At 32.3% G+C, this 19,114-nt stretch overlaps 2 protein-coding genes across 2 annotated transcripts; one reads left to right on the top strand and one right to left on the bottom strand.

The window, feature by feature from the left end:
• The first annotated feature begins 9,689 nt into the window (after positions 1-9,689).
• Positions 9,690-10,342, top strand: LOC105767525 (uncharacterized). The gene is made up of 2 exons (XM_012587079.2): positions 9,690-9,916; positions 9,994-10,342. The coding sequence occupies exons 1-2, from the start codon at positions 9,773-9,775 to the stop codon at positions 10,207-10,209; spliced, it is 360 nt and encodes a 119-aa protein (XP_012442533.1). The 5' UTR covers positions 9,690-9,772; the 3' UTR covers positions 10,210-10,342.
• A 408-nt stretch (positions 10,343-10,750) lies between these two features.
• Positions 10,751-18,221, bottom strand: LOC105771196 (synaptonemal complex protein 1). Its single transcript, XM_012592609.2, has 19 exons — positions 17,868-18,221; positions 17,726-17,775; positions 17,294-17,501; positions 17,078-17,203; positions 16,838-16,936; positions 15,568-16,244; positions 15,231-15,479; positions 15,017-15,145; positions 14,868-14,936; positions 14,692-14,802; positions 14,378-14,485; positions 14,175-14,285; positions 14,018-14,104; positions 13,243-13,332; positions 13,005-13,112; positions 12,800-12,886; positions 12,585-12,647; positions 11,869-11,969; positions 10,751-11,413 (listed from the first exon to the last, which is right to left on the bottom strand). Exons 1-18 carry the CDS (start codon positions 18,022-18,024, stop codon positions 11,871-11,873), a joined length of 2,628 nt encoding a protein of 875 aa, XP_012448063.1. The 5' UTR covers positions 18,025-18,221; the 3' UTR covers positions 10,751-11,413; positions 11,869-11,870.
• Positions 18,222-19,114: the final 893 nt, after the last annotated feature.

Below are 19,114 nucleotides of genomic sequence, written 5' to 3'. Positions count from 1 at the left end.
TAGTTAATAGAATATTTATTTGTAAATATGATTTATCATTTTTTTGTTCATAGAAATTAATCTCTCTAGGATCTGTAGCTACTCTTTCAAATGATGTGGTCTTTAAAGTTTGAACTTGAGTTCTCCCTTAAAACATATTTTATCTATGCTTAAATTTTAGTGCAATTTCATGGAAATCAATATACTAAATTTTAATGTTTTGGCTCATGAACACATTAGATATAATTTAATTTTTAACCTCAATTTTAAAGTTTAATGGGATTTTATACCAATTTCTCATTTAAAATAAAAACAAAATCATTCCAGCATGATCAATCGAAATACTAATTTAAGGAGTTTTCACTTCAACCAAGATAATAATTTAATTATAAAACAAATTTTATTTATTTACTTATGCATCAGCCAAAAAATTTAAACTTCAAATCGAATATAAATGTGATGGCCAAAATAAGTATATCATATGACATCAAAATGTAAATATGTCTTAATAAACAAAAAAAAACTATAATGTGAAAAGTATATTATAATTATTGATTAATGAATAATAATATTATAGAGATGTAATTTTGTATATAAAATTATCATATAAAGAAATAATCTTATACAAAGTTAATTTATAAAACAATAAAAGGCTATCTTGTTAAAAGATACATTATAAGGATTTTTCTAATTCGTCATTTTCACAATTCTACTTGAAATTTGTTGCATCAAAGTATTCTACATTTTACTAAAGCTTTTGCTTTTGTTTTTCTAACAAAAGAATGATATTCCTCTTTGACGATATGACCAAGAGGAAATAATAATCAACTAAGTTATTACATACAAAGGATTACTCATCCCAAACTCGAATCATTGCCTGCATGGGAGAAAATTTTATGCATTAGAAGTGGGTGCAATGTAACACCCCTAACCCGTATCCGTCGCCAGAATAGGGTTACGAGACATTTTCGAACAAGACACAGTTCAACACAGTTATTTATCACCTTTCATACACCAAAGAATAACGATACATTTATAACATTATCAAACTTGAATATCTTCAATTCACTTATTTAAATTCAAATATATAAATAAGTATTTCACAATTCAAATCAATCATACCTTACTGAGCATGTCTCACAAATAACACATTTCAAAATTTAAACTAATTCAATTCCAGCATACATCAAAATTCAATCGAACATGTTCTATAATTAATAAATTCGAACCAAACTTGTATACATCGAGTCATGTTCAATTAAATAATACTTTCAATATTTGATTCCCTAAATCCATCATATTAATGACATTTTCATAATTAAATCATATTCAAGCATATAACCTCACTTTTCAAATACGTAAAATACGTTCGTACATAATTTCATTATCTAAATATCAAACATTTCATTTTATAACTTCAGATATGTACATATTCAATATTTGATTCCCTAAATCCATAATATTAATGACATTTTCATAATTAAATCATATTCAAGCATATAACCTCACTTTTCAAATACGAAAATATGTTCGTACATAATTTCATTATCTAAATATCAAACATTTCATTTTATAACTTCGTATATGTACATAATGAAACCAATATGTATACAACTTAATGTACTATCACATATGCAACATTAGCAACATTATAATATGGTCGTACATACCTTTGATGTCATTATATTGTACACATATGACCATTTCAATAAAATCATTCAATCATAAACTATACACACTCAATTCAAATCAACTTGTCCTTTAATCAACTAATCCAATAAATTTATATAGGCTAAATTCAAACTTGTATTACTCACTTAACTATCATTACACGAATTAGTATACATCTTAATCAATAATTTTAAGCTTACTTTAAAGTCATTTATATATCATTTAAAAACTAAAACATGCATATTTATCTATTACAAATTTAGCATATGAATACACCACTTTAGCCATATCCAAATATCCATACAATTAGTATCATTTTACAAATACAAAATCGAATATTAAGTCCACTTGTATGAACAAATCATGCTTTTATTAAATACTCCACATTCCTAGTTTATTTCATAACAAATTAGTATCCATAAATAACCTCATAAATTGTACAAGATTTAGCCATTAAATCATAAGTCAAAATATGCCACTTCCTAATCAAACCATATCAATTCAAATAATAAAATCATACCTATCACTTTACATTTTCCAAACCTATATCCATACACAAATTTATAGCATAAAACACACTTCCAAAACAGGTCTAGATCATGACCAAAAATACACATGTTCTTCCATACCTTATAACCGAACATATGCACGTTACTAGTTTCTTTCAAATCAATTTATCAATATAAATATACTCTTACAAACCAAATTTAACTATCATTTCATCTATGATTTACTTAGCATTTCACTTATATGCCATAACCGAGTTCACTTAATTACTAAATTACATAATAATACCTTAACAAAACATATCAAACATAATTCAATAAATAAATATGACATGGCCGAAATACCAAAATCAACATATCTATCACTTGATCAAAGCATAAAAATCATGCTTAACAAAATAAATAAGCCATTTTCCCATGGTTCATATTTACATACCCAAAAATCAAACATATTAACTAGACTATACATTCCATAAATTCAAATTCAAACTTAGTAAAATACCGAAAACAGTCGATAGTGTGATAGACTTCTCTGACGATCCCCGAGCTTGTAACCAACTTCCAATTTTATAAAACGGAAAACAAACACACACAGTAAGTTATCAAAGCTTAGTAAGTCATAAGCAAATAAACATTTAATCATTTACATAAATTAAGCTAGACAATTAATAATAAACCATTATAATTTCACATATAATTCAACTTATCAACTTATGTATCAAAACTTATATAATTTGTAATAACTTTCCTCTTTGCCGAATAATCAATTGAACATTAATATAATTAATCATCACTTTCCTCAATACACATATACATCAAAGACCGAATACATTTATATTCAAATATGCAATCACATAATTCATATTTCACATAGTTTCATATCATCAATTCAAGTATACAACTTACCTTATTTTCACATAGGTAATCAACTATAACATACCTGGTCACTTAGCCTGATTTATACATTCGTACACAACTTATCTTTGTCCGTTGAACCGTTAGGAATTAAAAAAGATACGCGGATAATTGAAAAGCTTCTACAGCGCCAACGTCTCAGATGTGGTTTTACATGTAATCACATATCGATTCAACTATCCTGGGTAGGGTCTTACACGTATACAAAATTTGAAGCCAACGTCCTAGACGTGGTCTCATACGAAAACACATATCAGAGATCCTATGTCATGATATATGTATCCTAACTATTCCTAGGGTTCGTACGGGGATTTCGGGGATTGGTTCTCAAGTGGATCGAACTCAAAATATAGCTCTTTTGCCTAATATACATTCGGTCATACACAATTAAATTCACAAAAATTCCATTCATCGTGTAACATATATATATTATCAAATTTAACGACATTTATATGTTTAAAGACTTACCTCGGATATCGGTGGATGAAATCGACTACTCGACTATTTTCGACTTCCCCCGGTTTAATTTCGTTTTCTTTCGTTCTTGATCTAAACATATTCAAATTAAACTCATTTAATCATAATTTACTTAATTTAGTCTAAAAACACATAAATGAGAAAATTACCATTTTGCCCCTGACATTTTACACTTTTTGGAATTTAGTCCCTATTGCATAAAACACAAAATACACAAAATTTGCATATACCATAGCTAGGCCGAATCTTCCTATAGTCCATCTAAGTCCACACATTCTATTTATTTCATATTTTAGTCCCTAAAAATATTATTTTTGTAATTTAGCCCTAAATACTCAATTTCATCAAAAATTCCAATACAAAACATATTAATCTAAAACATATATTTCATTATTCATCATTAAACTTCACAAAACACAATTATTCATCAATGGCATAACTCAAAATATTCATCAAAATCAAAAATTCAAGCATGGGTCAGATAGTATTCGAAGCAACGATCTCAAAAACGTAAAAATTATCAAAAACCGAAACAAAAAACTAACCTTAATCAAGCTAAATAAGTGCTGAATGTTCAAAGCTTTTTCTTCATTTATTTCTTTTGTATTTTCGGTGAAGAAAAGATGAACAATTGCATGGTTCTTTTATTTTATTAACATATATTAACATTATTATTATTTTACTAAATTAACCTTTACTTAATAATATATAAAACATATAATATAAGGTCATTCTTGACCATTGCCATCCACTAACTTATATAGTGGATTAATTGCATCATAGAGCCTCCAAATTATAAAGACAATAACAATTAGGCACTTTCATATTTAACCATTAAATTTTTATTTTACGCGATTAAGCCTTTTTCTCAAATTAAGCACTCAAACAATAAAATTAATTCATGAAACTTTCACACATGTAAATTCACACATGATAAACACAAAAATAAAATTTTAAAATATTTTTCAGACTCGTATTTGTGGTCTCGAAACCACTATTCCGATTAGGGTCAAAATTGGACTGTCACATACAATGCCATGGGAAATATTTGTTAAAGCAAATAAGAATTTGTATGAAAATGACAAAGGGATTGAAAGTGCTCGAGTGGGATGATTTGACCCGTTTAACAACTTTTCAGAAAGCTAATGCCATGGGAAATATTTATACAAATTCTTCTTTATTTAAAATAAAAACAAAATCATACCATCATAATGAATAGAAAATACTAATTTAAGGAGTTTTCACTTCAACACAAGAATAACATAATTAAGTAAACTTCAAAATTGAATATAATGACCAAAATAATAATTTAATTAAAAAACAAATTTTACTTATTTACTTATGTGTCGGCCAAAAAGAATTAAACTTCAAATCTGAATATAAATGCAACGGGTTTTCCAAAATCTTTGTTTAGCTTTTTGAAAAGCTGTTAAACCGGTCGAATCATCCCACTCGAGCACTTTGTCATTTTCATACAAATTCAAGTTGCCAAAAGTAATGTAGCAGAACTCCGAAATTGATCCAAAATTTTTCTCAAAAATAAAGTCAGTTACCAATAATGAAGATGTAGAAAAAATTTAACATTGTCTTTTTCTTCATCTTCATCTTCATCTTCATTATCGGTAACTGACTTTATTTCTGAGAAAAATTAAGGACATGGATTGGTTTTAGTTTTTCTCGGAAATAAAGTCACTTACCGACAATGAAGATGAAGAAAAAGACGATGTCAAATTTTTTATTCATCTTCATTATCGGTAATTGACTTTATTTCTGAGAAAAATTTTGAGTCGATTTCAGAGTTCAATTAATATCATCAATACACAAATCTGTTACATGGATTGGTTTTCATTTCCATTAGAGGAAATTCAAGCCATTGAATGGGATGAATATGAAGAACCTATGCCTCGCTTGTCTAGCATAGTTGGATCACTATAGTTGGATCATAGAAGAATAAGATCACAACGAATCGGATGAATATGAAGAACCTACACCCCGCTTGCCTAGCATAGTTGGATCACTATAAATAAAATTTTGAAAGACATTAAAATGGGGACATGGGTTGGATTACTATAGTTGGATCATAGAAGAATAAGATCACAACGAAATTGGGCAATTGTTATTTTTGAAGGAAAATATTAAGTATGGTTCATTTTTGTCTGGTAAAATTTGGAAAGACATTAAGTATTTGGAAAGACATTATGTAAGATTAAATAGAGAGTGTAAGATTAAGTAAATAAAGATTGGTATTGAAACTACCTTTTATATTTTAGAATCTTGATGCCAATGGAAATGTAAGATTGTCATCTCAAGGAAATGTTTTAAATGAGATTTCTTTGGATAGCATATTAATCAAAAGTTTTAAGTACAAAATAACTTTTTACTAATATTAAATATTATTGAAAAATATTAAAATTAACAAATTTTATTATATTTTGTCAAAGTAATTTTAAAAGTTACCATCAAATTCATATTAGAATTAAAATGTTTAGTGAAATAAATATATCAAATAATCAATACCTTATAATATATATCAAAAATTGTAATATTATTTCAAATAATCATAATAGTTGTATTTCATTTGAATGTTGACATGAGGAAATACAATATTAATAAATTTGAAGCTAAATTATCATATTAAGCTAGATATAAACAAAAAAATTATCAATCACACTAACATATAAATACATTATAATTTTTTTTTAAAAACTCTCCTACGTCTCTCTATTTTTAGCCCTTTTGACAACGTTTTGATGGCCAACCAACCCCACCCCACCTCTTTCTAGCCCTTCAATCTCTGTTTTTTTCCCTTCCGTCCTTCCTTTTTTCCCTCCTCTTTACCCCATCTTCTATTAGTGTATGGGAATAAAAAATAATTTATAAAAACTTAACGAAGGCTCAGTGCCACTTTCTTTAAAGTTTTATTCATTTTTATCTATATTTTGTACAAAATAGTTAGTAGAAAATGAACCTCGAGAATATAGTAAAGCCTAAGCCCAATGATTGTCGATGTTTTGCACTAACAGAAACAATCCATTGAGAATTGAACAAAGTATAGCAAGAGTATCAATCTCAATAAAGACTTTTTACAATAATTCTTTGTAAAACAATTAAAGAATAATAGAAGATGAAGGAGAATAAAGAGAAACAAAAGTTTTTATGTTTTGATATGTAATACAGATGAGATCCCACCTATTTATAAGAGGTCACATATCTCTTCATAGAGATGTAACTATCTATTATAACTTTTGAATTTAAGAGATATAACTCATCACTAATAACTATTGGTTAATAATCAAATGACATAATTTTTGAATCACTTGTAAATAACTATTGGAATATTATAAATATTTTAAAAATGTTCCATATCTTTTTCCTCCCTTTTCCCTTTTCCCTCTCTCCTAATCAACCATCAATGTCTTTTCACCATATCCTACCACTCTTTCATCTTATTAAGGTGCTCATCTCTTCACCAAGTGAGACTTGATTGATGCACTTCACATGTGAGATTTTATCATTTTTCTATTTTTTAAAATGAAAGAGTTTGATGAATTATACTCGACCTACTAGGGTTCAAATGTCAAAGTACCAAGTTAAGATATTTCAATATTGAATTTGATATTTCGAAGAATTTGATTTTATATCAACATTTTAGCTCTATTATTTTTTTTGTTGTTGAGGACTAATTCAAAATAGTGGGTTGTTTAGTTGAACAAGTATCTCGGTAGAATTTTTGTTAGTTTCAGATTTTCCAGATTTTTAGTTTAATTGAATAAGTTGTTAGCTATTTTTGTGTTAAGGTAGTTTCTTTGTAAGCCTATAAATATAAACATTTATGTTTTGCTTTATCAATTCAGTGTTCATCAATAATAGGATAACTTTGATGCATATTGTAATTGTCTCTTTCACGTTTCCTTGATCTTCAACAAATTTGGTATCAAAGCAAGGTTTGATCTTTTTGGGTCCACTGGGTATTTGAGAGAAATACCTTTTTGGGTCTTTGGGAAACACGAGAGAAGAGAGAGTGTGTTCTTGGAATGGCATCAGCTGGTTTTTCTTCCTCTCAACCACTCATACCTATTTTCAATGGTGAGAAATATGAGTGGTGGAGCATCAAGGTGAAGACATTGCTCAGATCACAAGAGCTATGGGACTTGGTTGAGTACAGGTTCGCTGACATACTTGAATCTGACGAAGAAGAAGAAAAGAGATTGAAAGAAACCAAGAAAAACGATGCTAAGGCATTGTTCATTATTCAGCAAGCGATTCATGACTCTATTTTCTCACGAATTGCTGCAGCAACCACATCAAATGAAGCATGGTCAATTTTGCAGAAAGAGTATCAAGGTGATTCAAAGGTTACAGTGGTGAAATTGCAATCACTATGACGTGATTTTGAAACATTGATGATGAAGAATGGTGAATCAATTACTGATTTTTTGTCACGAACAAGGACAATAGTCGGCTAATTGCGCTCATACGGCGAACAAATTTCAGACGAGATAATTGTAGCGAAAGTTTTGTGAAGCTTGACAAAAAAATTTGATCATGTTGTGGCTGCTATAGAAGAATCCAAAGATCTGTCAGTTCTCTCCGTTGATGAACTGATGGGGTCTCTTCAATCTCATGAGGCGAGAATCAGCAGATCAGTAAAAAAGAGCGAAGAGTAGGCATTTCAAGTGAAGGAGACATTCACAAATCAAGGCGACAATGACCGTTCAACAAACAATGATCGAGAAAGAGGAGGATTTCGTGGTGGCCGTGGCCGTGGTTATGGTAGAGGCAAAGGCAGAGGAAGGAATGATGGACAGAGGCAATACAATGAGCAAGGTAACATAAAATATGGCATAAAATGTTATCATTGCAACAAATATAGGCATATAAAAGCTGATGGTTGGTATAAGGATAAAAAAAATTAACTTTGCAGCAGAAAGTGATGAGGAAAATAAACTTTTTATGGCTTGTATTGATGTTAACCATAAGCCAAATGATTTATGGCTTGTGGGCAGTGGTTGTTTGAATCATATGACAGGCACCAAATCCTTGTTCAATGTGCTTGATGAGTCACAAAAGATAAAGGTGCAGCTTGGGAACAAAAGGGAGATGCAATGTTCAATTTGTTCCTGATTTAGGATACAATTTATTGAGTGTTGGACAACTAATGGCTGGTGGATATTCTATCATATTTGATGATGATGCATGTATCATCAAAAATAAAAAGTCAGGCAAATAAGTCCATGTCCACATGACTCCAAACTAGATGTTTTCGTTGGATGTTTCAAACATGGAGAACTTTGTTCTTGCTGCAAGTGCAAAGGATGACTCGAAGCTATGACATTTGAGGTATGGACATCTCAATATTAAAGGTCTGAAATTGCTAAGTGATAAATGTATGGTTCTTGGACTACCAAAAATTGGCTCTCTTGATTTATGTGAGAGGTGAATTTATGGAGCAGCAAAATGGGTTTTGCAATACATTGCTGGAACTTTAGAGTATGACATTGGTACTCAAAAACTTTAAATTTCAAATTGTGTGGGTTCACAGATAGTGATTGGGCAAGTTCTTTAGATGATAGAAGAAGTGTATCAGCAAATGTTTTCACTCTAGGTTCAGGGGTGATCACTTGAAGTTTAGCTATTTTAGAAGTGTACTTAGTGTCTGCAAGTTTGAATTAAGGGAGAATGTTGAGGGTTAATTCAAAGTAGTGGGTTGTTTAGTTGAACAAGTATCTCGGTAGAATCTTGTTAGTTCCAGATTTTCAGTTTAATTACATAAATTGTTAGCTATCTTTGTGTTAAGGTAGTTTCTTTGTAAGCCTATAAATATAAGCATTTATGTTTTGTTTTATCAATTCAGTGTTCATCAATAATATAATAACTTTGATGCATATTATAATTGTCTCTTTCACGTTTCCTTCTTCAACATTTTTTTTGCAAGTATCATTTGACCTCATATCTTTATTGTATAATACTAACATCAAATTTGTTATGTGAAAAACAAATAAAATAAAATAAAATAAACGCATAATTTATTCAAAACTCTAGAAATGAGATGGGCTGAGCTAGTCTGCGGGCCTAACGGGTCACCAAGTAACTATCTAAGCTGCTGGAAAAACAAATTTCATACATTTGGATTTGGTTTGCTATCGCTTTTGAGGGACTATTTAAAGATCGGAGTTCAAATTTCAAAAGCAGGTTTCCGTTTTCTACAGATAGAACGAGAGGGAATGGAAGGAACTGAAGTGGAAGGAAGAGACAAGGATCGAAAATTGCAGATCGCAGTTCGCCGCGCCAAAGCTGCGCTTCTGCTTTCTTCACTGAAATCATCAGTGAATCGCGTCTTCGAAGCAGCAAACAACGACAAATTTAAGGTTCGTGCTTCTTGTTCGAATTTGATGTTTAACACTGTTCAAATTCCCTTCAGTTTTCCTTCCATTTTCCTCACTAGACGCAGGTAAAGGAAAAGATGAGGAGAGAGATTGAAAGCCTGAGGGTGGAGTTGGTAAAGGAGCGATTGAAGATGAAGAAAATCAAATTCTGTGGAATGGTGGATCTGATTCTTCAAGTCATCTTGGTTATGTTGATTTCCAGTTTCTTTATGAAGCTAGCACTTGATTTCTTTATCTTTGGTGATGAATCTTTCTTCTGTTACTCAGCAACCTAGCTTTCAAATATTTTTCAGTCATTTTGGAGATCGATGTTATGAACAGTAATGAGAAATTTCAGTTGTTTGAGTTAGATCAATTTGCCAAACAAATTAATCACTATTAATCTGTTGTTCAGTTTTATGCTACAATAAATTTCCAGTTTCTTCTTCAAGTTCATTGATATAATAAGGGCAACGACAACAAAGAACAATGCATAGCAATACTAGTTTCTGCTTGATTATTCCTAGGAGGAGGAAGAAATGACCAGCAAGCCGAAGTTGAAGTCACTCTCTTGCCAACACAAAAAAAACAAAGAAGAAAGGCCATTTATAAAGTTCTGTTGCTTACAGAAATTGCATAATACTAAATCAATTTACAAAGAATTCATGGGAAGTCTGAAAATTGCCTTCTTGGATATGTTTATATGTTGGACACAATTATGCATGAGAACTTTAGAGAAAATGCTAAGTCCATATAACATGGGTTTTGCTTGCCTAACTGGGTTAGTAGATTAAGAGGCAAAATAAGCCAGATAAACGGCATGAATGCAGCAGGGGAGTTAAGACTTCATATCCATACAGAATGAGTCGAAATATAAAAATGAGAGGGGGTTGTTGAAGACGATTTTGAAAAACTTCCATTTCTTGACTTTTTTCTTTTAATTAGAGTAAATTTTAGCAATAGGTACCTCAAAGGGATCTTAAATGACAAGTAACCATGAGCCACCTATACCCACCAGTTTGATACTCCTAGCCTTAGGCTTTTCAATCTTGTCCCTGCTTAACTTTTTAAATCCGTACTCCCAATCAAATGAATCAGGACATCACAAATTTGTATTTCCAGGCAGAAACAACAAAAAGGGAGAATTTAATCGTTCCTTCAGAGTGGGCAAGCTCCATATATGCTAAAAACCATGTAGCTATCAGCCCATCACCTGATTTGATCACGACTTCGATCACACTGGACAAAAGTTCCAAGTATGTTCCTTTTCCAAACAGCCTAATAAGTCCTTTATCTAATGTTGTTTACATGCGGGATTGAAGCAGATAAACTGTCTCAATGGGAATTTACAAAATCAGACCACATCACATGCCTTTTGCAAGCAGAAAAGAATGGTTCAATTCATCTCCACTGCCCACCCAGTGAACCAAGTGAAAAAGCTCTTTTGAAATGGGAAAAAGACAACGCTGGTTTTAGGTATCAACATCAGATACATCTATCCTGCAAAGAAGCATCAATGGCAAGATAAATTTACAGTCATATCTTAGATAAAACCACAGTTTGGTAGAAAACTGAAAAGATGCTCTCTGCTTTAGAGTATCTTGTGATAGGTTAGAATTCATCCCTTTTGAATAATTTGACACTAAACAAGCTCAAAAGGACAAACCACCCAAACAATCAAGCCTGCTATGTCGAACTTTAAATTATTCGCTCCTGAGGCAGAATGATTGAGAACCAAAAGTCACTTCACTTGGACAACTTTGGGTGGTATGGTTGAGTGAGATCATAAATCTTATGAAAACAATTTTCAAGTCCAATATCCCACCAATTCAATTGCTTAATGGAGACCAAAGGTAGCCAGTTTCTGCTATTCCAAAGAAAATAGAGGGAAAAAAACAAAAAAACAGAAGAATCTTGTTTAGAAGTTCATTCCTAGAATAGATAAATGACAGTACCTTTAATCAAATGCATACGGGTCATCTGCGTAAGGATTTAGAGAACCTTCTGAAAACAAATCACCGATATTTGAAACATTTGGTTGACATCCCTTGGTTCCCTGGATGATGAATATATATCAATGATGTTTCTCTAATATTGGAAAGGGAAAACACTGATTTAAACAGTCAAACATATGCTGATAAAACGGGTCATTAAACAGTTAGTCTAATCTATTTTTGTTACTATTTCTCTGAAGTCAGTCCCTTGTTCCTTGTTTTAGGTTACTCAGCCTACACTTGCATCCAATTACTATATCCAAAAGCAAACGATGCTAAATATTTGTTCCTTGTTTTAGGTTACTCAGCCTACACTTGCATCCAATTACTATATCCAAAAGCAAACGATGCTAAATATTTGGAAAGCAAACAATGCTAAATATATGGGCTTCAGCATTTCTCTAAGGAAGGAATTATTTCGTTAGTGCCGCTCATACTCTTTCAATAATATACTGGAATTTGTTTCCACTTTCCTCTACTATTTCTAACCACGTCCACTAGAATGTATTAAAGAATTTTAACTGTTGATCCCCTGATGGTTTAGCTAGTTTTGTATTTTCCTTTTTCTTCTGCCAAGTATAAATTGCATTTTCAAGCTGTCATGCTTCATGATTTTGACATATGATATGAGTATAGATGTGACTATGATCTAGGAACCATCTTTAGCTTCTGAGTACCTTGACAAAACTTGCTGGGGTATTAGCTTTTGGTGTCCGGACCTTCTTATGTTTCCTTGGATCCTGATGTAACATCAGACAAGGAAGTTCAGCATGGATCATGCATGTGTGCATACGTGCAAATGTACAACACTATTGATCAACATATATCACATTTGGGTTTTCTACCAAGGATGTAAACTTTTCATGGATTCAATATGGTGTTAGTTACAAACCTCAAACAAGACTGTACTTCTTGTTTTTCTTCGTTTTGTAATTGTTCTTCCATTGGAAGTTTCAACTTCATATTCATGGTGAGTTACCTGTCATGCCATAATGTAAGATTAAGCAAATATATATCAATGATGAATGTCCATCTCATCCTTTTCTTCCCAACCTAACTGCAAATGGAAAAGGGGAAAGAAAACAAACGTATCTCACCTTCTTATGATGCTTAGGAATGCTTCTTACACTTCCTGTGTTGGTATTTTCTACTTTCTTCAACAATTTTGACACTGGTGTTTGTGTTACACCTGGGAATGGTGATTCCTGTAAACAATATAAAGACGTTTAAGGCGCCTTGTATATTATGTGATTTGAGTAGACAATATAGAAAGCAATCACAGTGACTCATATGATTAGAAGTCAAGATTCAAAATTATTTATAGCTTTTTGTTACCTTCTCTTCTTCCTCTGGCCTTACCAGAGCATGTTGAGTTCTTTTCTCAAAACCAGAATCCTTCTTCTTGACTGAAGAAATGGAATAATCCTGCAAGGATACATCAAACTGATGGCATTTTAAATAATGTGTTGAATGCCACATGTAATTACATTTTAATAATGCCTATCAAAATATTCCACATCTGATTCCTACTCCAAGGCAAATCATACAAGGTAAGATTTCTGACTCCAATTAACTTATAACAAAAAAGTAGAATATCTATGTCTGCCAACTATGAATGTTTTCCTGTGTCTTTTAGGAGGTGTTGTCTGTTAGAAGTAAAATATCTCAGCATAAACTCTAAACTATGGTCTTCAGTGCCACAGTGGTATTTGGTGACATACATGCCCTTCTACTCTACTAGTATTCATTACTCTTCATCCACCTTTGCTTCCCTTTCCAAAAGCATAGATTCAGTCAATCATGCACAACAGCAGTTCCAATAATGCTCAATGCATAATGAATCTAAATCCAGTCAACGCCAAAACTTAGGAAATGTCTTCATAAGACAGACATTATTCACTGAAGTATTTTGGTACAAGTGATAATTGCATAGCCTAGCTATAACGCCTTGAACAATGAGGTTCCAGTACTGCACATTTGGACAACATGAAAGTTACGGCTAATGTGACAGTTAATGGTGTGTCTTGTTCTTTGCATGCACAGGATGAGAGAGAGAGAGAGAGAGAGAGAGAGAGAGAGAATGAACAATATGTCAAAGAAACAAGCCAACCCTTCTCGAGTTCACTTCTTGTTCTTCTTTTGGTTTGTCACTCATCACTTTCCACTGCAGTTGTAATAGAGCTCTCTGCCTGTCTTCCTACAACATATTAACATAAATCAGTGCACATATAATTCCAGTTAATATAAAAGGGGAAGCAAATACATACTTTGGACTTCTGGAGATTTAACTCCTCCTGAAGCTTTTTGCACTCATCTTCAAATTGACACCTCAATGCTTTCATCTGAACTTCATGTTCATTCCTAAGAGATGTTGTTTTCTAGAAAATTCTTAAACTATTGCCAAATTAAAAATAATAATAATTGATGCTAATATGAATATTTCAAACTTAAAACTTAACAGTGAAAATACCTTTCTCAGTTCATCTTCTGCCTGAAGTTGGGCACGTTTTAGCTCCTCATGATGGTCAGCTTTGAGAATTTGTTCCTTTCTATCATTCTCCTGCTGAAGACAAGTGACCTACAAGACAAGAATGACATTAGAATTTATAGCCTGCACTGTCATAGATGAGGGGCAATGTATTTTAGATTTATAATATGACATCCAAGGTTAATCAGTACATTACACCACAAAACCATTAAGTAGAAACAGCAAAGCTCCTATATGTGCATAAAGAGAGAACAAACAACATGATCTTAAGTTTGCACTAGTTTCCAGTGCCATACTAAAGTAGCATTTTCCTCTTGAATGCACAACAGCTGCTGCCTTAATTCTTCTCTGCACTCTGCAACCTTCTGGTCACATTTCTGTTCCATTTCTCCAACAACTTTATCAACCTGAAAGATTAAGTAAGTGAGAACCACTGTTTTCTGCATATTGCAACACACAACCATAAGCTAACCTTCTCTTTTTCCAGTTTAACAATCTCCTGTTTCTCCATGTCGTACTTCCTCCGTATGTCATTAATAGCCTGAACAAACTCGTCTGAGTATTAATCCAATTGACATCTTCAAGGATTCATATCACATTGAAGGGAAAAGAAAATGATACCTGATCATTTCTCTGAGATATCTCTTTCAAATGTCTAGATAACTCTATCTGCTTACTCTCTAGCATCACATCATATTGCTTCCTGGCTTCCACGAGTTTACTTTCAGCAGTTGCCAGAATTGCCTGATTCTGCAGAAACATAAAGAATCTTATATTTATTTCAGATCCTGCATGGGAGTTCGAAATTTACATATTCTATAACTGTCTCCCAAACCTCTGAAATTTGAACTTCCAGCTTTTTTTCTCTTTCTTTATATTGCAGGATAAGCTGTTGTTTTTCCTCCACCATGACCTGCAGTTGACCAACATGTTTCTCCAAAGAATTTACCTGTGCCTCATGTTTCTCCCTCTCCTTTTCCAAAATATCAATTTCTTCTTTTTTACCCCGTATCTCTGCTTGCATTTTCTCTGTATTATCTTTATTCTCCATTTCCAGAGCTGAAATTTTCAGCAGTAGATCTTGCTGTAGGACAAGCAAATAGGCTTATGTTAGCAATAAGACTAGCTCAAATAGATAAAATTTGAATTTGAATTTGAATTTATATTTAAACCATTTTATTCTCAGATGATCTTGAACTTTCAGACAGTGTATCAATCTTCTCCTCCAGTTTTGAAACCAAATTTTCTGTTTCAATCTTCTTTGAGACCAGATTTTCTGCTTCGGACTCCAACTTCTGGATTCTCCTCTCAGCTAAATGGAATTCTTCCGAAAGCTGTGCCATAACAGACTCTTGGGCTTTCTGAAGTTCAATGATCTTACTGTTTAACTTCTGGTTAACCAATTCTAGTGCATCCCTTTCTGATGTTATGCACAAGAATTTATCATGGAGTTGCTCATACTTCTTTTGAGCATGCTCAGCAGCAAGGTCTTTCTCCTGTTGAACTAACTTAAAGCAAGTGTCGTAGAGAGAATTTAGTTCATCAAACTTGTCTGTAAAAGTCAGATTTTGTTTATCCAGCTCGACCAATTGTGCAGCCAACACAGAGACAAAACCTTCAAGATGTTTTATCTCCTGGAGCGATATTGATAGCTTTTTAGCATATTCATTATTGCCCAGCAGAAGATTACTGTTCTCTTTCTCCAAATTCTCCTGAGTGGTTAGCAAACATTTTATCTCGTCGTCTTTTGATCGTAACTCAAGCTGAACTTCTCCCATTTTAGAGTTCAAACTCTCTGCAGCCAGCTTATTTGCTGCTATGGTTGCTTCAAATTTCTTTATAAGAGCATCTGCATGAAAAAGATTCCAGAAGTGTGCTTTTATGAAGCAAACACTACGGTTTTCATGGCTAAAAATTACACTGTTACACCTCAAAATCAACCAAGCATCCTAAAGTCAATTTAAGTGGCTTAAAATAGAAAAGCCTTCTTTTTTCTAAATATGGGAATTCTGAAAGCCAAGAATCCTAAAGTCAAATTGGTAAAAAACTTATTCAATGATTTTGCTATCTTGCCATGAATCTGGATCATTAGAAATACTGATATAATAAGTATTGCATCTTACCGAATGATAATTACAGCATGATTATCAATTTTAAAATAAGATAACCCCTTATTATCCTTTTCCTATCTTAATTTTTTTAGGTAAAATTTGTTCCTAGATTGACTAAAGTAGTTTATTTGTGTAATGCTGGAATGAAACCTGAGGCATGTTACGCTATTTATTCATCCAGAACCTTCAAACATCTTCCAAAACATTAAGCTAGAATCACATCAGGCTATGTATTCATGAGAAATCATCTAACAACTGATGCAACCACTTAGTAGTCATTAAACGAATATGAGAAAGCCTCTGTACAAACTAAGCTAAGCAGTATGCTCACCTTTTTCCTCAATGAGGTTCGCTATTTTGCACTGTTCATCCTTGTAAAGCCTATCATTTTCCTCTTTCTCAAATTTGAGTTCTTCTATTTCCTTTCCACCTGCATTGAAAATACCAAATGTCCAGCACATTGTAGAATGATAAATGTGCGCTGCTCTTGTTCTTATTAAGAAAAAAATCTTCAACAATCATCACAACTTAAAAAGAATGATTTTGTGCGAAGAAAGTACAAGTAACTCACGGTTCCTGATAGTTTCCTCAGCAGAACTTAGCTTCAATGAAAGGCCCTCCATATACTCATTTAGTGAATCTATCGCTTTTGAACTTTCAGACACTTTGACTTCAAAAAACTCTGTATCTTTCTCAGCTATTTAAAGGGGGGGGGGGATAAACCATTATATATCACAAATATGAAATTTCAGAGAATATTGCATTGCATGTATGTAAAAACCCTTACCATTCTGAACCTGACTGGCTAAATGATGTAAGGTTTCGGTGAGTTGATCACAAAGAGTCTTGGTTGAAGAGAATTTGGACTCCAGACCTTTCCAGAGCTTCTCATCTTCTTTTTGCTTTACTTTGAGTTTAGCATTCTCGTTGAAAGCATTTTGCAACTTTTCCTCTAATACACGGATATGCTCCATCGATTTCTTCAGCTTACAATTCTACAGTTGTTGAAACGATTTATAAAATAGCCATTAAAAAAGAAAATGAACAGATCTTCATTATCTCGTGAGACCAAACCATATGATTCATAGATTGAAGAACTAGCAAAAGCAAGAACAATAACAATCAAAAAGTAAAGCAACTCTTGAATCTGCGTGTTTTTCACAAAGCTGAATGAAGATCAAGGAGGAAGAATAAGAGTCATGAAGTTGAGAGAAAGTACCGCCAGTTCGAGATCGGTCTTCACAGAAGCTTGCTCTTTAACAAGTTTCTCTACAAGGAAAAAAAATCACGGAACGAATCATCAAAATTGTTAGAATTATTTGAGAAGTTACATAATCAGAGAAAAATCTGTCGATCAAAACCTGCAGTTAGTTTCAAACTGGCGAAACTTCCCAGAGAAACTGAATCGGAAGATGGGCGAGAAGAGAATGAGAAGGTTTTCGCGGCTCCAGAGCCGGATCGTGATAAGGATTTGAAATGATCCAAATTTTTTATGCTTGGAACCCCGAGTTTCTGCATCTTCAAAGATCGAAGATCAAATATGCCAACGAAACTCAGGAAATTTCGCTTCAATCGCTCTCACCAGCTCTCCCTCTGAAAATCCGAGTATTTACTGAGAGAAATTCGAAAATGGATAAGGCGCGAAGGATCTATGGTATTTATATGGACGCAGGGAAGTTAGTTAGCGGGAGTTCCAATTGCATGCGCTCGGTCCTATCCTAACATTTTGCAGCGTCTACTTAGAAAGTCAGAATTAGAAGCTTTTCTTCCTTTTCAAAGTTGACTTTCTTCCCAAAGAAATTTTATATTTAACAAACGTTTATCTGGGTATCTGTATTTATTTAGGTATAAATATAAAACTTAAATAAATTTAAATTAAAAAAAGACTAATACTTCATGGTTTTCTCTTTTCATAGTAGAACCTGATCGAAATATTTTGCTAAACTACAGCTAAAAAGGAAAAAGGAACGTAAATTAGAATGTTGAATAAATTTATGTCTGCATTTCTAGATCACTACCATTTTCCTTTGATGTGGAAGCTTAAAATTACAAGTTCTTCTTTGTAAAATGGAACAATCAGGTCTTTTAAATTTAAAGAAATACAAATTTAATATTTTTCATGAATATTTAATTCAATTAAACTTTGAAGAAATTAGAATACGAGAGAAATATCACCTTAGACAGATGAAAAGTAAAAATAAATTCACTAAGTTCAAAATTCTAAACTCAATCACAATATCTCAAGTGATCGAAACACTAAATTCTTTCAAAGTGTAACTAAAAAGGATGATCTTAGAATAGAATTTTGAAAATTCAATACTTGCATAATAATTGGGTAGGTGATCTTTTATATATCAGACGAATCTTTTTATTTACTTTAAATCTGTTCTGTGCAAAGTTAAAGTGAGTGAAATGTCATTTATCAAAAATTCACTTATTTTTATTATCTATTGAGACGAAAAACATCCTAAATTTTTCATTCTTTAGAAAAGAAGTGTAACAGCCCAATTTTCAGTAGTGTCAGAATAGTGATTTGAGATCACTAAATCTGATGAAAATGTTAGAAAAGTTTATTAATTAATAATTATAAGTTCAGCGCGATTTTAGA

The sequence above is a fragment of the Gossypium raimondii genome, chromosome 5, assembly GCF_025698545.1.
Source record: "Gossypium raimondii isolate GPD5lz chromosome 5, ASM2569854v1, whole genome shotgun sequence".
NCBI classification, from domain to species: domain Eukaryota; kingdom Viridiplantae; phylum Streptophyta; class Magnoliopsida; order Malvales; family Malvaceae; genus Gossypium; species Gossypium raimondii.
Note: the sequence above shows the minus strand (reverse complement) of the source record. Positions and strands in the feature narration are given on the sequence as shown.

Excerpts from the sequence above, each read along its gene's own strand:
- LOC105771196 (XM_012592609.2), bottom strand. The coding sequence starts at position 18,024 with ATGCAGAAACTCGGGGTTCCAAGCATAAAAAATTTGGATCATTTCAAA. Across the intron at positions 17,502-17,725 it reads AGACCGATCTCGAACTGGCG|AATTGTAAGCTGAAGAAATC; the intron begins GTACTTTCTCTC and ends CAACAACTGTAG. Across the intron at positions 13,333-14,017 it reads AAGAAGTGAACTCGAGAAGG|GATTATTCCATTTCTTCAGT; the intron begins GTTGGCTTGTTT and ends GTATCCTTGCAG.
- LOC105767525 (XM_012587079.2), top strand. The coding sequence starts at position 9,773 with ATGGAAGGAACTGAAGTGGAAGGAAGAGACAAGGATCGAAAATTGCAG. Across the intron at positions 9,917-9,993 it reads CAAACAACGACAAATTTAAG|ACGCAGGTAAAGGAAAAGAT; the intron begins GTTCGTGCTTCT and ends TTTCCTCACTAG.